This window comes from Rhinopithecus roxellana, chromosome 9, assembly GCF_007565055.1.
Source record: "Rhinopithecus roxellana isolate Shanxi Qingling chromosome 9, ASM756505v1, whole genome shotgun sequence".
NCBI classification, from domain to species: domain Eukaryota; kingdom Metazoa; phylum Chordata; class Mammalia; order Primates; family Cercopithecidae; genus Rhinopithecus; species Rhinopithecus roxellana.
In genome coordinates, this window is record NC_044557.1 from 33191812 (window position 1) to 33208651 (window position 16840).

At 40.7% G+C, this 16840-nt stretch overlaps 1 protein-coding gene across 4 annotated transcripts in view; it reads left to right on the forward strand.

Moving 5' to 3' along the window:
* CHD7 (chromodomain helicase DNA binding protein 7) overlaps positions 1-16840 on the forward strand; it is a 190300-nt gene that overhangs the window by 55255 nt on the left and 118205 nt on the right. For all 4 annotated transcript variants that reach the window (XM_030937645.1, XM_030937648.1, XM_030937646.1 and 1 more), the window contains one exon: positions 9316-11154. In XM_030937645.1, coding sequence (XP_030793505.1) covers positions 9490-11154 — 1665 coding nt within the window. In that variant the 5' untranslated portion in view covers positions 9316-9489. The remainder of the gene's footprint in view (positions 1-9315; positions 11155-16840) is intronic.

Consider the following 16840-nt stretch of genomic DNA (forward strand, 5'->3'; position numbering starts at 1 on the left):
CTTTGCCTGTCCTGTGCTCAGGTTTATTCATGATGGATAAGGCTCCCTTCCTATCACATGTGCACTGCTCTAGCAAAGAGAATAGACAAATTCTTTTCAGTTCTGATGTTGTGCAGGGTTTGTTTTGTTTTTTTTCCCTTTAAGGAAAAGAATGTTGGTGGTGTATATCAGAAAAGATTGTTTACACCCTTTCTATCCCTTTCCTTTCAAACCAGGCAGGATTGAGTACACTTCTAACTCCACTAGAATATGAAAAAAGATCCCTTTTCAGCTTTCCAGAAATTTTTTAAAATGTAAAAGAATGTAGGAAATTGCCAAATCAGTTAGTTAATCAGTGACAACTGCAGTAAGTACACGAAGTGCATGCTTCTTACAAGAGCAGCTGGCTGTTTGCTGCTTTCTCAGCCCCTCTGCATGCTTGCCCTTGCCTCACCTCTGCATCCTCCTCCAGAGGTTCAGTGTCAGCTTCATAGGAGCTGGTGATTGCCAGGGGGTCCCCAGACAGAGCATGGCCACAGGGCAGCTCCTTCCTTCTCTTCCTTCTGTTCCACCCTCACTTTTTGTAGGCTTCTGTGTGTGTATGTCAAGTCAGTAGCTTGAAATAAGTCTAGAATAAGTGGGAAAATCTTTCCTAATGGTGATTTTTTAAAATCAGGCTAATAAACATGGTATCATTAGCCTTTATACACCATGCTGGGCTTTACAAAACCCAGGATATTTTATAATATTAAGCAAGATACATACTAGCAATCAGCAAATTTTGTAAACTGTACATGACTCTTCCATAAGTCTGCACTATAAGCATTCTTGCCAGGTGGGTTGAAATATATTTCTGAAATTTAATTTTTTTCCTGTCCAAAATAAGTTACTTTAAAAATTTTCATTTACTTATTTCTAGATCTAGCTCTTCATTTGATTTTCTTCTTTACCATATTATAATTAATTAGGATAACACTCAAAAGATATGAGACCTGGTGCGATGGCTCATACCTGCAACCCCAGCACTTTAAGAGGCCGAGGCAGGAGGATTGCCTGAGCCTAGGAGTTCAAGACCAGTTTGGGCAACATAATGAGACTTTGTTTCCCAGGGGAAAAAAAAATTTTAGCTGGGTGTGATGGTACACAACTATAGTCCCAGCTACTTGGGAAGCTACAGTGGAAGGATCACTTGAGCCCAGGAGTTGGAGACTACAGTGAGCTGTGATTGCGCCATTGCACTCCAGCCTGGGTGATAGAGTGAGACCCTGTCTCTTAAAAAAAAAAAAAAAAGATATGGGATAGATACACATATTTTACATAGCTACATATTTGATCTACACCTAGATATGGTATATATGGATACATGTTTGTCGTCATTTCTGTTTTGCCATACAATGTTGAGTGCTTCAGGTGCTATTAGAATGTGTGTCCATATGTTGCTAGGCCATGTTGTGTACATGGTATGAAGACCCTGCTAGACATATTTTCTTGGTGTCTGCACTGGGGCAGCAGGTCAGCTGTCTCCACATTAGGGTCAAGGTGCTGGCCACCTTCTCAGTGGACTTAGCTTTTAGGAGTTAGCTTCAGAGAGTGGTATTTGAATTTTGAATTGCAGGGTGTAAAGGCTGTTCTCTAAAGAACATAAATTTCCATGATCCTTGTGTTTTTGTGGCATAACTTATGTATGGGGTAATATACTCCTTTTGACCACTTAGGAAGAAGCTAGTGCTGTGGGCATGCACTTAGTATAAGCTGTTAGCCAAGTACTATTTCATTAGTTGCCTTGAAAGGAAATGTATTACCCTCAATACTGAATGAAGGAACAGAAGAACAACTTTTTTTTTTTTTTTTTTATCATAAAGGCTACTCAGAATATCCAGACTCTTCAAAGTTATGTAGAAATAACTGAAACATTTCTGCAAGAAACCTGTGAAATAGTGTGTTGTGTAACATAGCATTAGATATTAATGTTAACTGCATTTTTTTGACTTGCACAAATGATTGGCAAACAGATGGGCATATCTTTAAAATTAACCATCTTTAGATACCCACTCGTTGTAAACTGTTACAGATTAAATTTTTCACTAAGGGCTGTTCATAATTCTTTGAATGAAGTCAGTATTGTTTATTTGTCAGATGCAAATATCAAGACTACTTTCTTTAAGTGACATATCTGTATTACTTTGTAATATTATTTGTAACGTGTCATTTGTTGATGGTCCATTATATTAACCAAGTGGTCAGTGTGTGCTATTCTATAGGAGGAGCTCAGAGTCTGAGAGCAGGACTTCCCAAACTTTCACATGCACAGGAATCACCTGGGGCCCTTGTTAATAAAAGGCAGATTCTGGTGCAGGAGGTCTGAGGTGAGCCTGAGACTCTGCGTCTCTTACCAGCTCCCAGGGGTGCCAGGGGTCCTGTTTTTCAGGACTCCACTTCACATGGCCAGGCTTCAGTCTCCAGAAAGAGAGGGAGCCGAACACATAAGAACAGTAGGGTGCTTGGCACTTTTGCAGCTTCTTCTCATGTTGATGTGGTGCTAGTGCCAGCGAGGGCTTTGGAATCAGCCTGAAGAGGGAGGGTTGAGGGTCAGGAAGCTTCCGGAGATGAGTTATAACAAAGGAACTGAGATGAAAAAGAGGCCAGGTTGTACAGTGAGGGGATAAGGAGGCCACAGAAGAGACCATGGGTGTGAAGGCGAAGAAGGTGTGAGATAGCTGATGGATGGTTGGTAAACTTTCAGTAGTTTGATATACCTAATGGGGGTGTTTGTGAGTGCTTCAGGGGCAGAGGGAAGGGAGTTAAGGGAGTTGAGAATGGACAGCTCAAGAAGGATTTGATTATTAATACCTTCAAGCATGCTGGAGCATTTGGAGTGGAACCTGAAAGCTATGGGAGGTCCTTTAAGGATTTTAATCAGGGAGACGTATGATGTAATCTGTGTTTTATAAGATCATTCAGTCAGTAGTGTGAAAGCGTTGAGACCAGACTTGGGAGAACCAATTAGATTTCTAATTTTTTGTGGTTCACTAAACCATGAAGGCCTGATTACTTCAGAGCTAGTGTAAACAGGGAGGAGGAGGTAGACCCATAAATATCTGGGAGAGAGCATTAGCAGGTTGGGAAATGCACTGAATATGTGGGATGTACTGGGGCATTTATTCAAACTGCAAGCTGCATGAAGACAGGGCAACATCTGTTTCGTTCAACACTGTATACACAGTGTCTGTTAACCTTGAATATTTTTTAAATGAATGATGACAGGAAGGATCTAGGCTTATTTCCCATTTTTTGGCTAGGTCGAAGAGGTAGATGGGGATGATGTTGCTGTCATAGGGAATGCTAACATAAGGCGTAGCGTTGCTCTATACGATGTCAGTGGTTTTCCTTATTAAAAATGTGTCTTTTCTGTTAATATCAGCAAAATGGGAGATAACCTAGTAATATGAATGGAGGTTACCAATGCAATCCTTATTGCTTTCTATGGTTTTATTTTTAATATGATGCTTGGGGACAAACAGACCTTAGAAGGACTTCACATACTTCTTTTTTTTTCTTAATATTTTTCTGAATTTTGTATAGTTGAGAATTATTCCTAACATATTGAAAATTATTTGTGAAGAAATAGGAATATATATTGGGAGATAATACAGAAAGGAGACATAGGTTGTAAGTATAGTTAACATAAAATATGATATATGGAAATATACCATGTATTTCATCCCAAAGGGTAAATATGGACCTTTAAAAGAATACTAATCTCCGAAAGAGGAGAAAATATTTTTTTATGAAAGAGGATTGCTGCTATTTAATACGGTCTTTGTTAAAACATGTTACCTCTAAGAAGAAATATATAGGAGTGCTATCCATAGAATTTTCTGCAGTGATGTAAATGTTCATTATGGGCACTATCAAGTAGGTAGCCACCAACCACATGTGGCTTTTGAGAACTTGAATGTGACTTGTGTGACTGAGGAACTAAATTTTAAGTTTTATTTAGTTTAAGTAGTTTAAATAGCAACGTGTGGCTGGTGGCTGCTGGATTACATAGCACAGTCATAGAGTATTGGAAATGTCCTAGCATACTAATGAGGAAGAAAATGTGGTCTTGACCAGGAAGAAAACGTGGTCTTGGCCCCGCTGGCCAACCCAGGTAGTTCAGGAAGGGCATCATTTGACCCATGAAGCAAATACGGAAAATACTTTGTGGTGAACTGATATGCTGGTGTTGGTGACTTGGGGGGCACTTCCTGATTCTTTATCCAGGTTCTTGTCAGTTGGATAGATGTCTTCTTCACCAGCAAGCATTGGCCCTGCTAGATGTTCCCAAGTGGCTGTCGGGGCCTGGGTTGTGGGTAGGGCAGGGGGAGGAGATTGCTGTTAACTGGCTTCAGGATCTAGCTGAAAGGACTTTCACTTTGAGTGGAAACTCAGCAGTGTGAGCCCTTTATCTTCGGTCTGTCCACCTACCAGTGTGTGGATTCTTTGCCCCTCTTGATATGTTTTGTAGCCTTGATGATTGAGAGGTGTCTCCGTGGGTTATGATGGGGGTTGTGATGTGCTGTTTTTTCAGCTGCACGATGCTTCCTTAGAAATTCTGATTCATGCTCCACCCTCATCCCCAGAATCATTACCACAGCTGTGTTCTATACCTTACGCTCTTTGGAGGTAGAAGAGAGAAATTTGAATAGAACAAATTTCTATTTGAAATTTGTTTGATTTTGAACAAATTCACACCATAAACAGCAAAATAGTCTTCAATATCCAATAGGCAATATCCTATGATTTCACTCTTGCCCACTTGTTGGCTGTTTATCAGTTTCCCTTGGATGACATTTTACTTACACAATTGGACATATAGTGGTTGAGCTATAGGAGATACTTTGCATGCGAAAGGTGGTATATATTTGCCTATCTCCTTGCTGGGTTTCTAGCCCATACCTGTAACACAAAAAGGTTCTGTGTCACTACCAAATTAAAACTCAGCTATACAAATGCCATTCTACTTTGAGAAGAGTGTAGTAAATAATTGTTTACGTTGTTTTGAAAGGTCAGAAAATCACTATATATAAAATAAATATAATAAGTAAAAATTTTAAATGTGTTATGATTAACAAATTTTATATATACATATATTTTTTCAAAATATTAATGTTTTTGGTGACATTTCTTTCATCTTGGTTTCTTGCGCACCCGCTGCTTTTATCATTGATTCTGTGCTTGGATCTGCCCATTTTTCATTTGGCTATTTCCCAGTAAAATTTACCAATAGCTCCAATTTGGTGTTGATATATGCTTGTTTCCTAAAAGTAATATATGGTATAATTTAAAAACATTTTTGGAAAGGAAATTCACTTCTATTTGATGATGGCAGCATTCTTTTAGTGATTCTCTGAATAAAACAGACTTGATGTAGGCCTTTAATATTTTGTCCTCACTAGTAAGCTGCCATTTCAGTCATTCATTTCTTTCATCTTTGGGAACTGTCACTAAAATGTTTTGTAGAAGAAGTTTACTCCTCTCAGTCTATAAAAGGATTTTTTTTCATCAGTTAATTGCGGAGGGATTTGGATTAGAAGTTCTTCAGAGTGTTTGCTAACTCTAAAATGTTTGTAATTGGTTTCACAGTGTGCCTCTAATGTTGATGATTCTGTTAGTTGCGTGGTCTCATTGTGACCCCTCCTCACTCCCAAACACATGCATCTTCTGAACTGTCCTTTCGTTCACATCTCAGAAAATGCTGGCCAATAGGGCACTAGAAACTTGAATTACTATGTCTCCATTATATGCATCTGTACCGTTTGCTACATATTCTCACATTTAGTTAGACTATTCCTTATCAGAAGTTACTGAGGAGTATTTTGTAAAATGGTAACCGATGTTTTTAATAGCATAAGCCCTGAATCTTAGTTCTTATGTAGGAGATTCATCATTTACAGATATATAAGCTCCATGAGGACAAGAGGGAATTTTGTTTTATTCACTGATCTCTCTCCAGCTCTTAGACTAGTGCCTGGATCACAGTAGTGCTCAGTAAATATTCAAATACATTTTGAATAAATGATTGTGATTTGAGAGTTAATTTTTATGTAAAGCCAAATAAAACATAAATGCAACGCGAATGTTTATTACCCAGGTGATAATTATGAGACTTAAAAAAATGTCATTGCTAATTCGTTATTTCTGTTTCTTCTTTTTAAATACTTTATGCTGTCCAGTATGGAAGCCATAGCCACATATGTACATTTTTTCACTTGAAATGTAGCTAATAGGAATTGAGATATACTGTAAGTATAAATTACATACTGGGTTTCAAAGACTCAATACCAAAATATGTGAACTAGCTTATTCATTTTTTTATATTGATTACCTGTTGAAATGACAGTATTATGCATTTATTCTGTTAAATAGAAATTGGTAAAATGGATTTCACTCTTTTGGTCTACTTTTAAAATGTAGCTACTAGAAAACTAAAAATTACATGTAATGGCTTGCATTTGTGGCCCATTGAACAGTGTTCATCTAGACACAGAAAATCTAGATATTGTCTGTAGACAAGGGAGAAGCTTTCAAAATAGGGCTTTGAATGAATATCTTTTATAGAAACACAAATTATATGTTGCAGCTGCGACTTGGGAAAGTGGGCTTTCAGATGGTCTTGATCAAATTTAAAAAAAGGACCAAAACAAATTAATTAGATTAGCTCAAATCAGAAATATGAAATGCAGCTACCAGATGGATTCCTGGCATAGTTGCCAGCTGGGTCTTGAGGTCAGAAAAGGGGCAGGAAGGCGTTGGTGGCTGTCCCAGTGAATGGTCACTAATGACAGACTACAAAGCCAGTTTTTGAACTTCTCTGCCTGGACCTTACCTGAGCATGATTGTAGTTGTGGTGAGCGACATGGTTAGTTGATATCATATAATGCTGGCGTTTTTCATGCCTCTGGGAGATGGACACTTAGTAGAAGGGTGTAGGGAACAGGAAGAGGAGTACAGCCAAGGGTCAGTATGGTTACTGTCAGGGAGGGCTGTTTTTTCCCTACTCATGCCCTTAGGCAGCTTGTCCTTCTTCTGAATCTTAAGCTGATAAAAAGTAAGCACCAACTTCATCGCCACTTCTCCAAGCTTGATCTGGCTCTGCCTCTCTGCCTCTGGGCTCAGTGGGCTTGCAAGAGAAGGTCACTAGTGGGCTAAGCCATCCACTCCCTCTGGGATCACTTTTACCTGGAGCTGGCCTGGAGCCCCATCCAGTCAGTAGCATTTCTTCCCATAACAGTTGGCAGACCCTGGAGGATGAAGCTGCTCCCCAGGACACATATGTAGACGTGACTTTCCTTAAGCTAATTTGAAAGGTTGTTTTGGTAAGTGGTTGGTCTGCATGGCTGGTTTAAGCTATTATCAAATCCATTCCAGTATTTATTTCTTTCAAAGTTAAAATGAGCCTTGAATAAATGACAGCTGACTGCTTAGCCTTCTTAGGAGTGTATTTAATTTTATGAATATTTGTTGCAACTGGCACTGGAGATGTCTACTTCTCTTTATTTTGGATTTTAAAATAGTTGCATAGTAAAGCAGCGTGTTTTCAGTAAAATGGCTTTCACGTTCACCTTATTTTCACCCATCTGACCTCTGCATTTGGAGAAAGTAGATCAGAAAATTCATGGCAGTTAGCGGTGGAGTGAAGAGACCTTTGACTTTAGCTGACAGCTGTCACCTGAAAACTACAGACCTGGAGACCCTCTCAGGTGTTATGTCTGTAGTTTTGACAGTGAACAGGAATATTGTTTACATTTTCTGTAAGCAAAATTCTCCCCTTGTTAGGAATGTGTTAGAATAGGGCAGGCAGAAACAGAATTTTTATGTGTCTTACTGGTAAGTTCTCAGGAGTGTTGGTTAGCCCATTGTTCATTCCCATGCTCTTATGGAAGCGTGTCAGTAGAATTTATGAGTGTGCCTGTTTATAGCATCACTTTGGAAATTCTTCAAGATACTGTTTTTTTCAAGTGGGCTAGTATCACACAATGCTTAGTATCCTTATAAAAGAAAAAAATGAGTGAAATTCCAAAGATGTTTGAGATTTCAGTCATTTTCTCTATATGAATTAGTTCTTTATTAGGCCGTTGATTTAATTAGCGTTCAACAAAAACACTTTCCTGTTTAGATTGTCAAAGCATTCTTTAAATTAGTTATTTTAATCTGACACAGGGTCGTTAGGAAGACTTTGAATAAAATGCAGCATGTTACATAGTGTATACTGTGCACTGGAAGCACGTAGGGTGCGAACACAAGTGCCTGCCCACTTGTCTCCCTACCTGCTTAGGTCCTGCCTTGTCCCAAAAGGACTTAAGGCAATGGTGAGGAGAGCATATTTTGAGTTTTATTCTGTTTAATTGTCAGTTCTGGAGAAAGTTGTGTTTCTAGTTGTGAGAATAGTCATTGTCTACAAAGTATCTACTCAACTAGTTTCCTCTTGAGTGATCACATGGGATTCTGGTCCACCAGAGCCCAGCATGCCTGTGGGTGAATAATGAGCCTGGTAATTGGGCTGCTCTGTGTCAGTGCAGACTGGGACCATGGTAGGCTCAGAGCCATGAGTGAAATTGGTCCTCTTGGAGAATGAAAGCTTTTCTTTTAGTCTCCTTATGAATCTTGTATATTTCTGCCATTAAACATAATGAAATTATGTATTTATTGTACTGTTCTCAAGGTTGCTTTTCAACATCATTATGAACACTTTCTTGTTAGATGCCTCTGTTGCAGTTACATAGTTGTATGTGGGCTGTAAATATCTAATTCGTATGAAATGACCGATTTTGGTATTTGTATAATCCTCTAGTCAATTTAACTAAGTTGAGCTTTTCACAGCCCTTGGTGCTGCTGTTGCTCATCTGATTACACCGCTCAGGGGAATAAGGTTAAGGGCGGGCTGTTCGTAACCAGAGCATTTCTAGGGCTTTAGTTCAGCAGATGAGCTGCTTGGCTATATTCATACATCTGCTTGCCTGCTGTGGCAGCTGCTGCTGCTTCACGTTGTGTTCTTTTGTTCTGTTCCATTCAAGAATGGAACGCTAGGAAGTGTAGTGAATGGATTAATTTAAGGTTAAGGTTAGTGTTTTGCTTGCTTTCTAAGTAACTGATCATAATGATGCTTCTGGTAGAAACTAATGAGTTTCTCTTAAAGTGAACTAAATTTATAAAATACAGCTCGGTGAGGGAGCTAGATTAGTATTGTTGATGGGGACCAAATTCACATGTACAAAATGCTGGCAGTTTTATCATTGGATCCTAATTCTTTGTTTTCTTCTTTCTTCTCCCCCACCCCTAACTCCCTTCTAGGACCTATATCCAGACTTTGCCTGACACTGCAGGGTCCAAGAGAATTAAAGAAATATGGAATGACATGAAGAAGATTAGTTAAGGATTATAGGCTTTGAGGGCAAACACCTCAGTGAAGTGAAGCACAGGCAAGCTCCTGAGCTGTGGTTTGGAGGAGCCGTGTATTAGAAGAAGATGGCAGATCCAGGAATGATGAGTCTTTTTGGCGAGGATGGGAATATTTTCAGTGAAGGTCTTGAAGGCCTCGGAGAATGTGGTTACCCGGAAAATCCAGTAAATCCTATGGGTCAGCAAATGCCAATAGACCAAGGCTTTGCCTCTTTACAGCCATCCCTTCATCATCCTTCTACTAATCAAAATCAAACAAAGCTGACACATTTTGATCACTATAATCAGTATGAACAACAAAAGATGCATCTGATGGATCAGCCGAACAGAATGATGAGCAACACCCCTGGGAACGGACTCGCGTCTCCGCACTCGCAGTATCACACCCCACCCGTTCCTCAGGTGCCCCATGGTGGCAGTGGTGGTGGTCAGATGGGTGTCTACCCTGGCATGCAGAATGAGAGGCATGGGCAATCCTTTGTGGACAGCAGCTCCATGTGGGGCCCCAGGGCTGTTCAGGTACCAGACCAGATACGAGCCCCCTACCAGCAGCAGCAGCCACAACCGCAGCCACCGCAGCCCACTCCGTCAGGACCCCCTGCACAGGGCCACCCTCAGCACATGCAGCAGATGGGCAGCTATATGGCACGTGGGGATTTTTCCATGCAGCAGCATGGTCAGCCACAGCAGAGGATGAGCCAGTTTTCCCAAGGTCAAGAGGGCCTCAATCAGGGAAATCCTTTTATTGCCACCTCAGGACCCGGCCACTTGTCCCATGTGCCCCAGCAGAATCCCAGCATGGCACCTTCCTTGCGTCACTCGGTGCAGCAGTTCCATCACCACCCCCCTACTGCTCTCCATGGAGAATCAGTTGCCCACAGTCCCAGATTCTCCCCGAATCCTCCCCAACAAGGGGCTGTTAGGCCACAAACCCTTAACTTTAGTTCTCGGAGCCAGACAGTCCCCTCTCCTACTATAAACAACTCAGGGCAGTATTCTCGATATCCTTACAGTAACCTAAATCAGGGATTAGTTAACAATACAGGGATGAATCAAAATTTAGGCCTTACAAATAATACTCCAATGAATCAGTCCGTACCAAGATACCCCAATGCTGTAGGATTCCCATCAAACAGTGGTCAAGGACTAATGCACCAGCAGCCCATCCACCCCAGTGGCTCACTTAACCAAATGAACACACAAACTATGCATCCTTCACAGCCTCAGGGAACTTATGCCTCTCCACCTCCCATGTCACCCATGAAAGCAATGAGTAATCCAGCAGGCACTCCTCCTCCACAAGTCAGGCCGGGAAGTGCTGGGATACCAATGGAAGTTGGCAGTTATCCAAATATACCCCATCCTCAGCCATCTCACCAGCCCCCTGGTGCCATGGGAATCGGACAGAGGAATATGGGCCCCAGAAACATGCAGCAGTCTCGTCCATTTATAGGCATGTCCTCGGCACCAAGGGAGTTGACTGGGCACATGAGGCCAAATGGTTGTCCTGGTGTTGGCCTTGGAGATCCACAAGCAATCCAGGAACGACTGATACCTGGCCAACAACATCCTGGTCAACAGCCATCTTTTCAGCAGTTGCCAACCTGTCCTCCACTGCAGCCCCACCCGGGCTTGCACCACCAGTCTTCACCCCCACACCCTCATCACCAGCCTTGGGCACAGCTCCACCCATCACCCCAGAACACCCCGCAGAAAGTGCCTGTGCATCAGGTAAGGGGACACAGAGCCTGCCTCTGCATTGCAATGTGAAATTCAACATGGCTAACTTGTATAATCAAATTTTTCTTTAAGCTATGAAAATCTTTTCCATTATGAGTGCCTTAATTTTTATTTGTTATTGGCTTAGGCATTTATTTTATTCAGGCAAGAATTCTTGAATCTCCCTGTCCCAGGGATTGTGCTAGATGTTAAGGATATGTAGATAACTAAGACTGGGCCCCTGCCGACAAGGAGCTAGGTTGCCACTAGCAGGGAGATGGACAGAAGACTCAGAATGCTCATGAGACAAATGCTTTTGTTTCCTTCTCTGAATTCTTTTTTATTCTTTTTCTTTCTCTGTGTGTGTGTGTTTTAAAAATACGCTGACACTTGGTTTCTAGCAAAGATTTATATGTGTGTGGTAGTCTCCTCCATCCCTTCTTTTATATTGATATTTTTCTTGGGAAGCTGCAAAATGTATACTTCTGTGATACTTATTTTACTAACTGTTGAATTTGTTAGTATGAGTTTAAATTGCAAACTGTAGAAAATCACAGTAAATGATAATTCACAGAAGATGTTTGGTCTCTAAAAGATTTGGGTACCCTGCACTGAAGTAGGGAATCTTCCTTTTTTGTAAGCTGATGTTTTTGTTATTATTTAGAATTTATAAAAGAACAGATTTAAGTTTTAAATTAACATTCACAAAGACATCTTTCCGTTATAAATTTTGGTGTTTATGCCCTAGGTCTGTGAAAGATAAATTAATGCCTATATATACAGATTATTCTTAGTGCTATTCAAAAATATATACTGATTATCTACCAGAATTGCAGTTCTGTTTTTGGGGTGCACAGTAGCTGATTTTAGTGCTGTAAAGCATAGTGATTGTTTTGATGCACTTATTATCAATTTTGGGGAAATAAGACCTCATGTGAGAATACAAAAGAGTGAAAGACCAGGCATGATTATGTGACAGGTGTCCAGAGAGAGGAAATAACCTGTAGTTGAGGGTGCTTGGAATTTGGGTAGGCCTTACCCAGGGAGGTGAACCCAGGTCAGCAGTTCAGATTGAGGGATGGTTTGCTAAACAAGGGCACAGGAAGTCAAGCTTGCTGCAGGTAATAGGTTGGAAAGTATCAGTCAGGGTCAGATTGTTGTGATCTTGGATTCCTTTTTAAGGAATTTGGACTTAAAAGGAGGGGGGAGCCAGTGATATTGATTAGACAGTCCACAGGACAGATGGAGAAGCAGAAGATGAAGTATGAACCTGTCATCCAGGCCTTTGAGGACAGTTTGGACCAGAAGGGTCAAACTGAGAGCAGAAGGGATTGAAAGCAGTGTTGAAAGTAAAAGGGTTTGGTCGGTAAATAAAGCCACTCAGGGCATCTCAGAGCAGCTTTTTTTTTTTTTTAGTGGTGATAATTGTCTTCTATGCTTTTTGTCAGTTCATTAAAAAAAAAAAAAAAAAAAGAAGAAGAAGTATTTTAGGCCAGACACCGTGGCTCATGCTTGTAATCCCAGCACTCTGGGAGGCCGAAGCAGGCAGATCATCTGAGGTCAGGAGTTCAAGGCCAAACTGGCCAACATGGTGAAACCCCATCTCTTTTAAAAAATACAAAAAATGAGCTGGGCATGGTGGTGCACACCTGTAGTCCCAGCTACTCGGGAGGCTGAGGCAGGAGAGACGCCTGAACCCGGGAGGTTGATGTTGCAGTGAGCTGAGATCATGCTACTGTACTCCATCCTGGGCAACAGAGTGAGACTGCATCTCAAAAAAAATTTTTTTGTTTGTTTGTTTTTTGTTTTAGATTCAGCCAGGCATTTAATACAGAGGCTCTGAAGCTTTGTCCTAAGCTGGGCTGGGGGAGTGGAGGTCAGGAAGACTCCTGGGACCACAGGACAAGTAGTGGCTTCAGGAAAGTTCCCCTCAGCCGGTGGGCAGGGCAGCTTCCCTGAAGACTTTGGTGATCCTCATATAACCACGTGGCCTCGGTGATTCTTACATAACCTCAGGGCAAAACGCCTCTCCTCAGAGCAGACCAAAAGTACTGTCCCTGAGGCCAGCAGACATGCGAGGCTTTTAGGATAGAAATGAATGTGACTTAGTTTTTAGGAATTATTATTCCCTGGAAAGTTTCTTAATAAGCAAGGGATATTTTAGAGCAGTGGTTTCTCAGACTTCTCATTCTGGCATCCTCTCTCTTCACCAGAGGGCGAGCACTGTTTGGAGACCCCCTGTGATTATAATCTGATCTCTGGATGAGAACTGTTGCTGTCCTCCAGCTTTCTTGGGTTTTAAGAGTACAGATACCTCAATGGCCTTTTCAGAGGACATGTATGAGTCTGTGGCATGTGAGCCCTTGAGCAGTGGAGGCTCCATGCATGCTGTGTCCTGTGCTAGACTTCAGGAGAGCCCACATGCATTCCCTCCTTCTTTGAGTGTGTCATTATAGGCAAACTCAGGATCTTTACAGGGATGTAAACTAGGACATTTGAGGTATTTTCATTCTAAGTACAATTACATTTTCCATTTTGCTCATTGATTATTTGCTTTCTTATTTCTGCTTAACTTTGTATCCTCTTCAGATTTTGAAACACTCAGTTTTGAACATAAGGTTATGGCGGTGTAAAGTCTTAGGCACAGAACATAGACTTTAAAGTTAGAAAGGTATGTGGAGCCCAGCTCTATCATTTATTAACCTGGTGATCTTAGGCAAAGGATTTAACTTCTGTTTACCTCAGAGTTTTTAGTAGTTAAGCAGGAAAAATAGCACCCAGCACAAAGGGAGTTAGATTAAGTGGGCTTAACATATACTGAGTGCCTAGTATAATGTCCACTCCATGGTATATATGTTAATTCTTTTCTAATTTTAGCTTCTGATCTCCTGAAGTGCAAAGCTTGCTACATAATTACGTCATTTCCCATGTAGTTACAGTGTAAAATTAACTTTATTTGTTTATTATGTATTACTTTTTGAGATGAAGTCTCACTCTGTTGCCAGGCTGGAGTCAGTGGTGCAATCTTGGCTCACTGCAAACTCCACCTCCCAGGTTCAAGTGATTCTCCTGCCTCAGCCTCCTGAGTAGCTGGGACTACAGGTGCGCACCACCATGCCCTGCTAATTTTTGTATTTTTAGTGGACACGGGGTTTTGTCAAAATTAACCTTATTTTTAAGGATAGGTTAAATATTATGTAATACAGCCTTAGTTATGAAATAACTAAATTTGATTTGTGCAAATATTATCCCCCTTTTAGCTTGTGTTGCCACATGTGAGGAGGATAATAATATGGGTAATTCAAAATACTATCCTATACCTTTAAAATCTCTCTCTCTGAATGATTGACATTCTACCCTAGGAAATATTTTTATTTAATTATGTTTTGCTTTAGAGCTACTAAAATTATTTCGCATTTTATATATGATGGAGTAGTGGCTCAATACTATACCAGGTATCAGGGAAGATAGCAGATTAGGTTGAAATGTCCATTTAACTTGATAATGGAATTATCACATTCAGGTAGACTGAACTCTTCTTGAGTTTTTTGCTTTTTAAAAATAGAAATTATGCTCTTTATGTGTTTCCTGGCTTCTAAACGGATATTTCCTAAATTATGAAACACATGTAAGTATCTTTAAAGATAAGTTTAACTTTATATTGAAAAGTCAACAAAGAAAAAATATTAGAACAAAGGCCACAGTTCATCCGATCAAAATGTGAAAAATTACACATTTTGGTGTATGGACATTTCTTTAATGGAAGTGCTAGACTTTCGATTATTTGATAAGATTTACAGGGAAGGGAAAAACCCTAGCTTATATTTCTTTTTCAGTAGCTAATTAGAACAGTTTTTCTCAAACCTTTTCATCTCAAACCTCTACACATTCTTAAAAATTATTGGGGACTCCAAAGAGTGTGTGTTAGCTATGTGAGTTATATGTATTAACTGTCTCAGAACATTTAAAATTTTTTTATTATTTATGTATTTATGTTTTTATTTATTTTTGAGACAGTCTTATTCTTCTGCCCAGGCTAGAGGGCGGTGGCGCGTTCTTGGCTCACTGCAACCTCCTCCTCCCAGGTTCAAGCAATTCTCCTGCCTCAGTCTCCCTAGTAGTTGGGATTTCACTACTAGTAGAGATGGGGTTTCACCATGTTGGCCAGGCTGGTCTCGAACTCCTGACCTCAGATGATCCACCCGCCGTGGCCTCCCAAAGTGCTGGGATTACAGGCATGAGCCACCGCGCCCAGCTAAAATATTGATGAAAGTTTAAAATATTGATTTGTTAATTATTTAAAAATAATAAATCAGCCGGGCGCGGTGGCTCAAGCCTGTAATCCCAGCACTTTGGGAGGCCGAGACGGGCGGATCACAAGGTCAGGAGATCGAGATCATCCTGGCTAACACGGTGAAACCCCGTCTCTACAAAAAAATACAAAAAAACTAGCCGGGCGTGGTGGTGGGCACCTGTAGTCCCAGCTACTCAGGAGGCTGAGGCAGGAGAATGGCATAAACCTGGGAGGAGGAGCTTGCTGTAAGCCGAGATCCAGCCACTGCACTCCAGCCTGGGCAACAGAGCGAGACTCCGTCTCAAAAAACAAAACAAAACAAAACAAAACAATAAATAAATAAATAAATCATTATGTGTTAACATACATAATACTTTTTAAATGAAAGATAACTTTTTTTTAAAACGAAAGATAACTTTTCCCAAGACAAAAAATTAGTGGCATTGTTTTATATTTATTAAATATTGATTCTCACATCTGCTTCTGAATGTAGTCTGTGTGCTAGTCATAAGCCTCTGGAAAAGTTTACTGCTCATTTGGAGAAAATGAGGATGAAAAAGCAAATAACATCTCAGGATCATGTGGAAATAGTTCTGATCTCGCAGACCCTACAGACCCTGGCCCACAATTTTAGAACCACTGGCATGAAGGAAAGAGTACAGGCTTTGGAGTGTGAGCTTTTGAATAGAAGCACCACTGCTTAACATCACCATCTGATGTTAGTAAGGATGTCAGGATGTCATTTCATTATCTCTGAAGTGAGAGTTCATATGCCTTCCTGGTTAGAGGCTCAGTGAGATTAGTAGCAATGTCTTTTAAGTGCTTAACAGTGCGGACTCAAAAATGACACATCTAGCAAGTGTTCAGAATTGCCTGTTGCAAAGTTTTAAGAAGAATCTTACGTATTTCAGTATTAAACATTTTCATAGTTGTTTGACTTTATATCCTTGATTTTAGTGAACACTTATTAAATATTGAGGCTTCCTATGTGCTTTGAGGGAGGGAGAACAATCTTGCTGTGTGAGCAGGAAGATGCAGGCAAGGATATGCCGTGAAAAGCACACTGTAGTGATCAGCACTGATCTTTAAGATCAGTCTTAAAAGTGGGTGAGGTGGGGATCTGGGAGGGCTTTCTGGGGGCAGTGATGTCTTTGCTGAGATGTGAAGGATCAGTCTAAGTTGAGGGAAGGATGGATAAAAGAGGAGGGAAAGGAATTTAAGATTTAGGAAACAATGAGTGCAAAGATCAGAAAGCCCTTTGGGCCTTGAGTGTCCCTCGTATTGCTGGAATGTAGGTCTGGGCCTTAGTGGACAGAAAGCTGCATGGTCCTGGGCCCATGCCACTGGAGGGCACTAGGAGGTGTTTTCAGCATGGGCACAGCACCAAGGGGCTCTCTGCAGTAC